The 12,276-nt window shown below is 52.1% G+C and overlaps 1 protein-coding gene across 3 annotated transcripts in view; it reads left to right on the top strand.

Annotated features, from left to right (window-relative positions):
• The window catches only part of TNRC18 (trinucleotide repeat containing 18), a 53,982-nt gene that overhangs the window by 19,994 nt on the left and 21,712 nt on the right, over positions 1-12,276 (top strand). The window contains exons 4-14 of one of the 3 annotated variants that reach the window (XM_050979916.1): positions 2,072-2,174; positions 2,558-2,763; positions 2,954-3,100; positions 3,608-3,789; positions 4,538-4,961; positions 5,451-6,398; positions 7,049-7,224; positions 7,908-8,044; positions 8,512-8,640; positions 10,392-10,566; positions 11,597-11,957. In XM_050979916.1, coding sequence (XP_050835873.1) covers positions 2,072-2,174; positions 2,558-2,763; positions 2,954-3,100; positions 3,608-3,789; positions 4,538-4,961; positions 5,451-6,398; positions 7,049-7,224; positions 7,908-8,044; positions 8,512-8,640; positions 10,392-10,566; positions 11,597-11,957 — 2,988 coding nt within the window. Of the gene's footprint in view, positions 1-2,071; positions 2,175-2,557; positions 2,764-2,953; positions 3,101-3,604; positions 3,790-4,537; positions 4,962-5,450; positions 6,399-7,048; positions 7,225-7,907; positions 8,045-8,511; positions 8,641-10,391; positions 10,567-11,596; positions 11,958-12,276 lie in introns of all 3 variants that reach the window. The other 2 variants (XM_050979917.1, XM_030229911.2) reach the window with 2 other exon arrangements.

Raw genomic sequence — 12,276 nt, 5'->3', positions numbered from 1 at the left:
TGGGCATTGGTTGTCAAGGGAACGGACCTAAGCCTTTCCTCCATGCATAACTGATTGAATTTTTCTATGCAGTCCGTGCGTCATGTTCATATATATAGACAGAATGATCATTCACTGTCTGGACAATCATCGTTCTGTCCAGAAAAGGGACTGTCCTGTTGGTGGGATGGAGGATGGGCAGGAATTAGAGGTCCTTCAGTGTTTGTGTTTGGATGGGGGGGGTGGAAAAAAGATGATAAACTCGTCTAGAAATAATGGAGCACAAGGAGTGTAGATGGGAGAGGGAGGAGCGATGATAAAATAACAAAATAATGCGTTTCTAATGAAAGGCTGGGGGAGGGGGACTACTCACCTTCTGCCAAGGAAGGAAGGGAGGCTGTGAGCTCTCCAAGGAATTGCTCCATATTGCTGACACCAAAGAGACAGCTGTGCATTGATTAGAGGAAAGAAATAAGAAAAGGGGCTCCAAAGGGGAAAAACCTGGGACAGGGTGTGGAAAGGGAGTGCTGGCGGAGAGGCAGTGGAAGATGTTTGGGCTCCAGAGGGATTTGTGAGCCCCTGTGCTGTGGAGGTTGGGGAGTAAAAGTGAGCAACAGAGGCTGTGTGGGGCATCATTCAGTGAGTCAGGGAGGGGCTGGTTGAGGTAGGCTGGGCTGCACGTGGTGTCCTGGCAGGCTGTGAGGGAGATGTGACCCTGGAAAATCCTTTGGGAGGGAGAGCTGTGTGCCAGGTTTTAAAGCATCTTTGTTTTCTGCCTGGAGCCCTTGAAAGGAGCCTTGGGGAAAGGAGCTGGGAGAGATGTTGTCTTTTTCCTGGATTCCTTCTGACAGTAAAAGCTGAGGGAATTGGAGACTTGACAGCAAAAAACCCATGGGCTGTCCAGGTTTGTGGAAATACACACTAGAGCTCTCCTTGAAAAGACTGCCTGTCAGCAGAATAGACTTGATGTTCCGAGATGTTTTCCCATGTGCCAAACCATATCCAGACAGGAGAGTGAGGACCCTGGGAAGGGCTGCTGGGGTGCAGTCCTGTGAGGCTGAGTGCTCTCTGCAAGCAGGGCTGGGATTTAGGAGTGGGTTGTATCCCCAAAGCATGGTGCAGAGAGGGGCAATAGGGAATTGTGTGAAAAATGAGCGCGCGAGAAAGAAGCTAAGGAAAAAACTAGGGAAAAGCAAGCTTAAAATGAGGCAGCTGGAGTGAAGATCTTGGATAAAGGGAAGGGTGGCCCCAATACCTGGTGCTGGCAGAGCCAAGCGAGGCTCTGCTGCTCGCTCTTGTGAAGGTGCCACCTAACCTCTCGCAGATGCAGCTGCTGCCATGCCAAGCTGTATTTGCAAGAGCTGTGCTGATTGTGGACAAGTGGTTTCTCCAGCCAAACATCCAGCCCCCCTTTTTGGATTCCTGCCCTCATCTGCCATATGTGTCCCTGCCTCATCAGACCCTTTCTTGTTGCATGTCTCGAGGGGGATGCAGATTCCTGTTAATGGTTGAATTGTGGAGTGGAGCGTGCTGGTTTTGTGAGGGTCTGGATTGTTGGTTCTGCCTGTTGCAGAGGGACAGGGATTCAGAGCATACTCAGTGCTCCCAGACTTATTTACAAGATCAGAATATGCTTCAGAAAGTTCAGAGATAAAATCCTTCCCCTCTCTGAGATGTGCTAAGCAGGACGATGTGGTTTGATGCAGGATTTAGCTGTATCTCAGCTCTTGCTGGGATGGGAAATCTGCCACTGTCCTTCAGCACAGTGGTCCATTTGATCCTCTTGCTCCCAGGCCGGTGGCTGTGCTGTCCAGGGAGACCAACCTGGCATGGCAAGTAGTCCCTTGATGTCCTGGAGACATGAACCTCAAAACATGCACTTGGGTGCTACCAGGAGAATATTGCTTTAGTGAGAATATCTTGATCACACAGAGAGTCTTGCCTGGTCTTTCAGGATTTGAACCTGGAACTCTTTGGGGACACTGATGTTTGGGTGTGGTGGCTCTCAGGTACTCTGTTCCATGCCCAGAGGAGAGGGGACAGCTTCCTCCAGGCCATTTCTCTTGTCTGATGGTGCTGGGTTGTCCCTTAGGGCACGGTCGCTCCGAAGATGACTGTGGGGACGAGAGGAGCCGCCACCGGGACAGCCACCTCCTGGCAGGGCGCTTGGAGCGGGATCAGGAGAAGCTGCTCAGGTGAGGATTGGAAGGAGGTGAGATCTTTTGCCATAGTGTCGCAAGCTGAGCTCAGGGACAACCAGTCCAGAGAGGAGACAGGGTTGCATCCATCCAAACTTGCTGGTGTGGAGAGGGATGCTGTGAGTAGGGTTCACAGGGCTATAGGCAGATCCTAAGTCCTCTGCAGAGCAATCCTAACAGAAAGCTGCAAATCCATGCCTGCTCCAAAGGGCTGGAGAGATGGATTGTTTTATTCTAGGCATGACACCTCCATCACAGCTCTCCTTGAGTGACTGACCCTGGTTTGCAAACACTGGTTCTGCAGGCTGGTCCATACTCCTGGGCTCCTCCATCACTTGGACCCTCTGTCATTGTCTCTCTCTTGCCTCCTCCATCCCCAGAGAAAGCAAGGAGCTGGCAGATTTTGCCCGAATACACCCCTCCAGCTGTGCCACCAACGGTCTGAACTCCAACCTGATGGTGACGGGAGGCCCAGGCCTGGCAGGCTCCGGGCGCTGGTCTGCAGACCCCGCTTCGCACTTGGCAGCCCACCCCTGGCTCCCCAGGACAGGGAGCCCCTCCATGTGGCTGGCTGGCCATCCCTACGGTGAGTGCCCTGGGAGGAAGCAGTGTCCAGAGGCTTTTCAATCCAGGGAAAAGCGTTGCTGCAGCCCAGGGAGGCTGTTTGATGAGCTCAGGGAAGAGGGAAGGAGGGGTTTGGAGCAGTAGATGGCTTCTCGTGTGGGTAGGGGCTGTCTGCATCTCTTGAGTTGTGACCTCCCCGTTTTTTCTTCCAGGACTTGGTCACCCTTCCCTGCACCAGGGCATGACTCCAGGCTTCCCCCCTGCCATGGGGGGAGCTCTCCCCTCTGCCTACCAGTTTGCCAGAGACCCACAATCAGGGCAGCTTGTTGTGATCCCCAGCGAGCACTTGCCACACTTTGGTAAGGATGTGAGCTTGTACCTGAGGACCATTCTTTGACAGCTGTAGGGAAAACAGACTTTGGAGAGGGCCAGAGAGGAGCATGCCTACCTGTGGGGACCAGCAGCCACAGCTGTAGGGTGGGTGTGAGTGGGCCTCTCTTTAGGTGTGTTGGAGATGGAAACATGTAATCTTTAGCAGTGGCTCTTCATCCCCTGCAGGACCTTGCAGAGCTTGAGTCCTTGGTTAGGAGAATCTGTTCATAGGCTCAGGTTTGGAAATCAAACCAAGGGCTGGAGAGCAAAGCAAGTCCCATGGCCCTAGGACACAGGGGTGGTGGGATTGAGGCTGCAGAGGGGAACACATCACGCTTTCCCCTCTGGTGTCTGGTTGTATTTCTGCAAAGCCCAGTGTTTGGTATCCCCTACACTCTGGGACTGTAAAGACCATTGCCCTGAGTGATCCTGAATCCTTTATCCATCCTTGCCCTGCTGCGTCCCTGAGTGCATCTCTGCTCATTCCACAGCAGAGCTGATGGACCGGGCACCCCCCCTGTGGCCTGCTATGTACCCCCCAACCAGGAGCTCCCTGCAGCACGCTCACCAGCTCCAGCTGCTCTCCCATCAGCAGCTGCTGCGGCAGCACGAGCTGTACATCCTGCAGCAGCAAGCAGCCCACGCCATGGAGCTGCAGAGGAGTGCCCAGCTCGTGGTATGTTTTCAAGAACTTCTTGTTTGGCCGTGAAACGAGCCTGAAGTTGGAGTGTCTGGGGAGAAAATGCGGCTGTGCCTGTGTGGCAAGTGTGTCTCAAGGGTATGGATGCATTGAGTGATTCTGCCCTGGTCTCTGGGATGTGAAGCATTTGGTGTATCCTGGGTTTTGGGGGGGTTTGGTGTAGAGCCGTTGAGCAGTGCTGTCAGAAGAGCTCCCCAACAGCAGCAGTGAGAGCTAGATTCCTTCCCATGGGATGGCTCTGTGTAGTTGAGTGGTTTAATCGCTGGTCACCTCCAAAAAAACCTCCTGAGCATCTCAGAGAAGTAGCTGCAGGACTTGCAGCAGTCACACTGGCTCCTGGAGAGACGTCCCATTCATGAAAAGGTTTTGGAAATAATGAACTTTCTTTTGGGTATTTTATACCCATTCATTTTTATAGTGGTCCTCTGGTTTTCAGGCTTCATTTTACTTGTGGGCTGGAGGCTTGGAAATAGAAATGGTTTTCTTTGGATGCAAATGAAAGCTGAGACATCCTTCTCATGATTCCTGGAGCAGAGAATTTGTGACTCAGCTATTGTAGATCAGTGTCACCCTCAGTCAGATTGGTCTTCAAATGGTCTTGCACTGGGGGACATGTGTTTTATTCCACTGCATATTTGATAAGACCTTGTTTTGGTCTTGCTTGGTGGTCAGTCAGTGCCACTTTCCAGATGTTGTGCTGAGTTTTGCTCTGTTCTTGTCACAGGAGAGGTTGAAGGCAAATGAGCAGCGTGTGGATGTGGAAGAGAAGGTGACAAAACGGAGCCTGGACAGTGCCAAATCAGGCCTATCCTCCTCTGCCCCGGGACTGGTGCACCGAAAACCACCTGTGCTGTCTCCCAGCGCCTCCACGTCCTACAGCAAGGCTGTGAGTCCACCTCCCCTCTCTCCCAGGGCCTCACCCGTGTCTGTGCTCAAAGCTGAGGTGATCCAAAAGATGGAGGAGCCACCTTCGCAGCCAGCCTACTCCTACCCCGCCACCCCCAGCTCCCATCCTTCCAGCCCACCCCCTGCCTCTCCACCCCCTGCCCCTGCCATCCCTCCAAAGGAAGAGGCGCCCGAGACTGTGGAGAAGAAAGAGCTGGAGCTGGAAAAAGAGGCTGCTGGTCCATATCAGGCCTTGTTCCCAGGTAAGAGAACCCTGCTTTGGCAGAGTCCCTTTGTGTTTGTGCCTGCCTCCCTTTTTCTCCTTGGCTCTTTCCTGCTTCTGTCCCTTCCCCTAGGGAAAGCCACATAGCTCCTCTAAAAGGCAGGGGAGAGGGAAGGAGCAGGGCTGGAGTGATGGGCTGAGATTGATGCCTGGGTGCCTGGGGCTGTAGGCTCTCTTCCTCCCTTGGACCAAGCCTGGGTTGGTTCTTCCAGGGCTGGAGTCCCAGTGGGAGAGGATGCAGGAGGCATATCTCTCTCCAGTTGCATGAAAGTGCTGGAAAGTTGCAGAAGGGACCTCTGGGGTGCTGTAGCAGCTTGGTCAGGGGAGAGGTGCCCAAAGCAGCTATTGCTTGAGAACAGGAAGAGACCAGAGATGAGGGAAGCAAAGGGAACCAGCTGTATGCCTTAGTGAGAGAGAAGGTGCTTTGGAGACCCAGCCATTACAGTCTGTCCTTTCTGATATCTTGCAGAGATCCCCCCTGGATACCCATTCCAGTCCCTGCCTCCCTCCTTTGGAAGACACTATCCCTACCTCCTCCAGCCCCCCGCAGCATCTGATGCGGATGGCCTGGCTCCTGACGTCCCGCTGCCTGCTGAAGGCTCTGAGCACATGGACCTTTCCTCAGAGGTCAAGCCCATCCACCTGTCTCCGTCCAAAATCCTCGAGCCCATCCAAGCAGCAGCAGAAGAGGAATCCTTGGAAGAGAGGGTGAAATCAGAGGTGCAGATGGAGGAAAGCCAAGAAAGCATCTGTGAGCAGGACATGGAGACTCTGAACATCACCACCTCTGCGGCCGTCCCAGGGCAGAACGTGGACAATTGCAATCTCCTGTTGCACCAGGGCGAAGCCCTGGGAGCTATGGAGCAGGACCAGGAAGACCTTCAGAGCTGTCCACCTCCTTACCAGGTTGTGGCCTGTCCTGCAGAAGCAGAGGCTGAGGCAGAGAGCGGGAGTGGAGCAGAAGCCTGCTCCATGCACATGGACTATGATGGTTTGCTCGTGCATGCGGAGAGCGAGCCCCCGGAGATGGACTTGACGCCCCAGCGGGAGGAGGCCTCTGTGGTCATGGATCTGCAGAGCGCTGAGGTGCCCCGGGCAAGGGAGTTTCCCAGCCTGCCTCCTGAGGAGGGGGAGCAGGGGTCAGAGATCCCTTCCTACACAGAAGAGGCAATCACTTGCCAAATCCCAGATCTGGACATCAAGCCGGGTGACCCCCTGGCTGGGATGAATGCTTTGGTGGCTGCTACAGAAATGCCTCAGGCTTGTTCCTTGCTGACTACCACCACTGTCACTCCACCCCAGATGAAGGTGGAGGTGTTAACTGACCAGAGCTTGGAGCACTCCTTCCTGCAAGGGATCACTTTGCTGAGTGAAATCGCAGAGATGGAGCTGGAGAAACGGAAGCAAGAAATGCAAAGTAAGTTGTGAGTGGGGAGTTTGGTCAACTCTGGACCATGCTGGGTCTCCCATCTTATGGTCCCTGTGCTCTCCATGTGGGCAGAGGAGCCGAGTCACAGGTGGGATCTCCTGCAGCCTCAGCCAGGCAGCAAGGAGAGCATTGCTCTGAGTTGCAGGAGTGGCTGGTACTTCAGATGGGGTTGGAGCAGAGTTTTTGTTGCAGCAGGCTGAGCTACGTGTGGCTTTTGTACTGCTCTCCCTTCCAAAGGCCCTCGCCATGTCTAGACAGTTCGTGGTATGCGTAGCGGAAACGGAGCCCCAGTTGCTGAGAGCTGCCAGGGTAACACCCTTCTGGCAGGCACTGAGTCCACAGTCTGCTGGGGTTTGGCACCAGAGGCCCCAGTAGCTCCAGATGATGCTTTCCAAGAGCTTGGCAGGTCCTGAAAAGAATCTCACCTTCCAGTAACTTCCTGAGGTGAGAATTGATGGGAACTGCCAGTTACACCATGGCTGAGTACAACAGGAGATCTCAAGTGGGGGCCAAGGGTGACTGGGGGGCTCCATGAGCAGCCATAGTCAAGAAAGGGCCATCAGCCCCTCCTTGTGCCTGCTGGAGAAGCAATGTTGGAATGTAGAGATTCTGTAGCTTTTTTTTTCTGCCCTTCTCAGCAGGTCCTGAGAGTTTCCCTGTCCGGCCAACACTGGAGAGTTTGCTGGCTGCCAGCACCCACATGCTCATGGAAGTGCTTTCCACCCCCTTCATGGAAAGTCTGAAAACCATCCGGCTGCCTCGAGAGCTGAATCCCAACAAAAAGTACAGCTGGATGCAGAAGAAAGATGAACCAGTAAGTAGCTCTTAGTGTGGCTGAGCCTGGAAAGCCCCAGTGCACCCACTCACACAGCTCACTGTCCCAGCCCCAGTCTGGGGACTCATGCTGGCTCTGCTGCCCCTCTGCATTCAGCAGAACAAGCTGGCTGTTCCCTCATGTCACATTCCTGGCTGCACAGGAGTCAGTGGGCTGCAGTTTAGGTTCTTCCCTTTTTTGTTAGTCAGGTTTCAGCAGGACCCTTGTCAGCCCTGGAAGTGGTGTTTTAATATTTAACCAGAGGAACCTGTGTGTTACTGTTTTGGCCAGAGGATAAATAAAAATAAAAATGGCAGCAGGGTTTTTCCTTGTTTATTTTTAATTTGCTGATCCTTTCCTGTGTAAGAGGCTGCTAAATTATTTTGTACAGAGCAAGTAACTATTCCAAGTCAGGATATACTGTGATCTGTCTTTTTAAACAAGGTAAAAGAGCATCTTATCCTGCAGCTTCTCTTCCAGAGTTGCAGTCCCTCTGAGCTGATGCGATCCTGTGCATAAGCCACAGAACATCTTTGCTTTGCTGGTTTCTGGAAGAGGTCTCTGCTCCTCTCTCAGCATGAAGGGCTTTCTGCAGCTTTCAGGCTGCACACCTTGGCCATTGCCAGGGCACCCAGTGTGCCCCCCCGGGCGTGTCCTGACACTCTGTTGCCTCCCCACCCCAGATGTACTCCATCAAATCGGCCATTGAGAACATGGATGCGATGGAGCTGGACTACAGGATGAGGCTGGCCGAGCTGCAGCGGCGCTACAAGGAGAAGCAGCGGGAGCTGGTGAAGCTGCAGCGCCGCAGGGACTCCGAGTAAGTCACAGGCTGCTCACCCAGGTCTTGGTTTTTTCCAGCTGGGCATTGCCTCTCGGCCCGGGAGAGAAAACTGCCCTCCACCCCTCCCTGCCTCCTCTCCTCTCCTCCTGGTACATCCCGGCAGAGCTTTGCACAGCACACTCCTAGGCTATGTGACAAGACAACCTGGTAACTGGTGACTGCAGCTGGGACACTGTGTTAGAGACAACCTTGGCTTCAGCAGCTCAGTTTAGCAGTTTGGTGGCAGGCAAAGGTTCTGGGTTGGCTCCCGTTCTTGCTCGCTTTCTTTTAATTATTTTCCCTTTTTCTTCTTTTTTGGATTTATTTTCTTTATTTTTTTCCCTGTTTGTTTTGCTTTTCGGTTGCAAAATTTGCTTTTGCTTTTTTTTTTCCTTTGCCTTTTTTTTGGTTTTGGTTTTTTTTTGTTGCCTTGGTTAACAGTGAAGCGTATGGTTTTTTTAAAGGGAAAAGCATGACGAGAAAAGTAGAAGCTTGGCGAGAAGAGGCCCTGGAAGGCCCAGGAAGAGGAAACTTGGATCAAGCGCTCTGTCACCCATTAAGGAGAGAGGGAAGAGTGACAGCAAGAGTGGAAAGTAAGGCTGGAATTTGGGGAAGATGGGAACATGGCAGGGTCACTGTGCCAGGGTCTGACTTGGGGAGAGCATCTCGGAGGCAGCGGGGGCTCGCTGTGTTGGCAGGCTGGCTAACATGAGTGTGTCCTTACGAATGCAGTGCCAGTGTCCTTCCTCCCTGCAGGCAGAGCTGTCTGCTGTTGGGTGCAGGTAGGACAGGTGGAGTTGAGCAGCTGTGAGGTGAGATGGCTGGCAGGGAGCTGTAGGTGAGGTTCTGGAGTTGGGCAGTGTGTCCTCGTGTGCTTTCAGGAGAGCAGATGGTGCAGTCAGGTGCTGTGGAGCCAGTTGTGGGGATGTTGATGTCAAAACTGGGAAGGACAGGGCTATTCCAGGCTAACTACTTTGTAGGACCATTCTGCTGTATTTCTTCTGTCTTCCTCTCTGTTCCCTGAATCAGTGGGAGTTGGTTTTGCCTGACATCTCTCTTTCAAGCATCTGGATTCTTCTCTACTCTGCTTATTTCTCTTTTGCAAGTCCAGCTGCTCTTGTTTGGATCTCACCATTGTTGGCCATTTACCATACCACAGATGGCCTCTCCAATGGGAAGGCATTTCCACGCTGCTCCATATTTCTGCAAATGTCCTTTTCAAGACTGCAAATCAGTCAGGTGCCCAGCTCCCACTGACCAACGCTTCTGAAAATCTGTCCTCTTGGTGGCTCTGTGTTTTGCTCTTTGTGTTTGGGTGGCTGGCCAGGCTGCAGGCATCCAGAGGCAGCTGGAGTTGTGCATGTGTGGGTGTGTGACAGTGTTGTGTGTGCACGTCCCTGGATCACAGGAATGCTGGAGCAGGCTGCTCTGGGAGATGGAGGTGCACCCTCAGCCAGCGTCCAGGGTCTGAGGTGTTGGTTTAGCTGTTTGTGCAGAGAGGATAGAGGGAGGGGAAATGCCTGGAAGCTGAGGAGGCTGCCCCGTGTCAGTGGCTTTGTGGTCTGACCAGCAGGCTTAGGGTGAAGGAGAGCTTGAAATGGAAACTTGCTAAGAATTTTGAGGTGTTGAGTGATCATCCATCACATAGTTACTGGAGATGGCTGGGGAGCCAGGAAAGATGTGCTTATAGTCTCACCTACTTTATTTTTTATTTTATTTTCTTATTTGTTTACCCTCTCCTTTCCCCCCAAATCCCAAAGCAAGTCCAATGATGTAGATCACAAATGCCTTTCACAAAGGGCCCGACTTGGAGTCTGGAGAGAGCCAGTCCTTGCAGTGCCTTTGTCCCTCCCTGTCACCCCACGTGGCACTTCTTGCCACCTCCTGTTCATACCAAAGCAACTAAAGTGTCTGGGCAGTGAGGCACCTCCCTGGGCCACAGGAGTCTCTTTCTGCACCTACAGAATCCATGGAAGTAGAAGTGGGAAAAGACCTTAAAGGCCAGCTCTGCTGTCAGTCCTTCCTGTTGCTGCTCTGTACCAAATCAGGCACTTTTTGGTGGCTGTTATCAAGACACCAAGCACTTCCTTGTAGAGACCACCTTGCAGGTCTCTGATTTCAGGCACCCTGACCTGTCCTGGTGGCCAGGAGCATTCACGAAGGGCTCCTTGGCTCTCCAGTTTGGTGAAAAACCTTGTCTGAACTGCTGTCACTTCACAGTAGACTTGGCTCCTGCTGAGGATCCCCACTGTCCTGGGAGGCCTTTAACCTCACTTTTGAGCTCGGTGGGGATCACAGGGAGGAAAGCCCCCCCACCTTGACCCATCCTGTGCTTGGCTTGCAGACTGAGCAAGTCCTTGTTGCTCTCTGAAGACTCTGAGACTGGCGAGGGCATGAAGAAGAGGCACAAAGGGGCCCTCCCAGAGGAGGACGAGGATGTGGAGAGCAGCAGTGGCAAGATGAAAGGGAAGAACCCAAGCTGGGAAGAGCATGATGCAGCTCCCAGCTTCTCAAATGAGGTCAGTGCCCTCATGGTGAACATGGAGCCACGGGCCAAAAGCCCATTTCTTTCCTGCTTTGCTGGTGTTGGCTTGGACTCCTGATCTTTCAGTGTCTGCTTTTTGTTCACATGGGTTTAGGTGCTCCTCAAGAGAGGATTGTGTGCAGTGGAGGGGCTAAGATTGGCTTACAGAGGTTGAATCTCCTTGGTAGGCAGCAGAGTCAAGTGCCTTGGAGCCAGCCAGAGCATTCAGTGTGAGTCCAGAGCAGGGCTTGTCTCACCCTTTTGCCTATTGAGAGAGCACAGGGGAATGGACCTCCTGAAGCGAGGGAGGAATGGCAGCACAACCTTGCTATTTCAAATGCAGAGTTTTCTGTTCCTGTTGAAGCAATGAGATATTTACTGGAGCTTTAAGCTGATGATGAAATCCAAAATGTATTCAGGCAAAGTACTGAGTTAGAGCTGCTGTTATCTAGCTGTAGCACATGTAAAATATATTTGCTTTTTTGAAGAAGCGAGAAAATACTGAAAAGGATGTAACAGCTCTGGCTGTAGTGCAGTGGTGCTGATGCTCATGCTGAGAGGTATTTGAGTTCTTTTGGCATCCCAGCCTCTGGAGCTGGTTGATTATGTGGAAATCCATATTTACTTGGCTGGCTCTTGGGTAAAGAAGATTTTTAATCCTTGTGATTCAGAGAAAAGCTTGTAAAACCAACCCAAAGATACCCTAAAAACCAGGTGGTGTAGAGAAAAAAGAGCTCCAAAGTATGTTCTATGAACATACTTCTTTTGGAAGAACATTCAAGTTTTCTAAGTTAATCTTGCAATTTTGTTGTGCTCAGTAAGAGTAAAACTGTACTGTTAGCTGCCATCTTCCTCTTCTTCCTCCCTAGAACCATGATGGGTTGTGGCAGCTGGGGGGCTAAGACTGTCACCTTGAGGCTTTATTAACTACATGCATGAGACAATTTGGAGGGCTAGTAAAATCCCTCAGGTCTGCCTTGATATCTGCTCCATGTTCACCTTGTCTCTTCCTTTCACCTCGGCAGTTAAAGCTCAAAAAGAAGAAGGTGCCATCAGATCAGGAGCAGCTGGCCAGCAAGCTTGACAAGGCCCTGTCTCTCACCAAACAAGACAAGCTCAAATCCCCCTTCAAGTTTGCTGAGAGCTCTGGGGGAAAGCTCAAAACCAGTGGAGGTGGCAGCAGGTACCTCCCAGCCCATGAGGCTCTGCCAAGCAAGGAGGAGAAAAGCCTGGCCAAGAACCTGGGCCTGTCACTGAAAACTGCCAAGGAAGGTAAAAACAAAGTGACTGCCAAAATGAAGAAGATGGAGGTGGGGTTGAAAGTCAAAAATCAGCTCAAGGTTTCCCATTCACCAGCAATATCTGAAGTTAGCAGCTACTCCTATAGTAAGTAACCTCTTTTTTATCTCTTCTGTCTGTAGGAGGGCTTGTGGTGGGAGTTTCTACTGAAAGGGGTCTTGCAGATGGGTCTGGTTTTGCTCATGAATGAAAAGTGACCTCCTCCTCCCAGGGACTGACTGCTGCTGCATCTTTGGGTTGCTTGCCCAGCCTGCTGTGCAAGGGGAAGCCACGATCAGTGTGTCTCTTCCTGACCTGTGTTGTATTCATCTTCAGAGGGGAAAACAGTTAAAGAAGTTGATCCATATTCTTGCTTTTGATGGGAGTAGACAGTGTCCTACCTGTCAGAGGAGCAGGTGGAGCCTCT

Source organism: Serinus canaria, chromosome 14 (genome assembly GCF_022539315.1).
Source record: "Serinus canaria isolate serCan28SL12 chromosome 14, serCan2020, whole genome shotgun sequence".
Lineage (NCBI taxonomy): Eukaryota > Metazoa > Chordata > Aves > Passeriformes > Fringillidae > Serinus > Serinus canaria.
The sequence above is the reverse complement of the archived record's forward strand: the minus strand, read 5'-3'. Positions and strand labels throughout refer to the sequence as shown.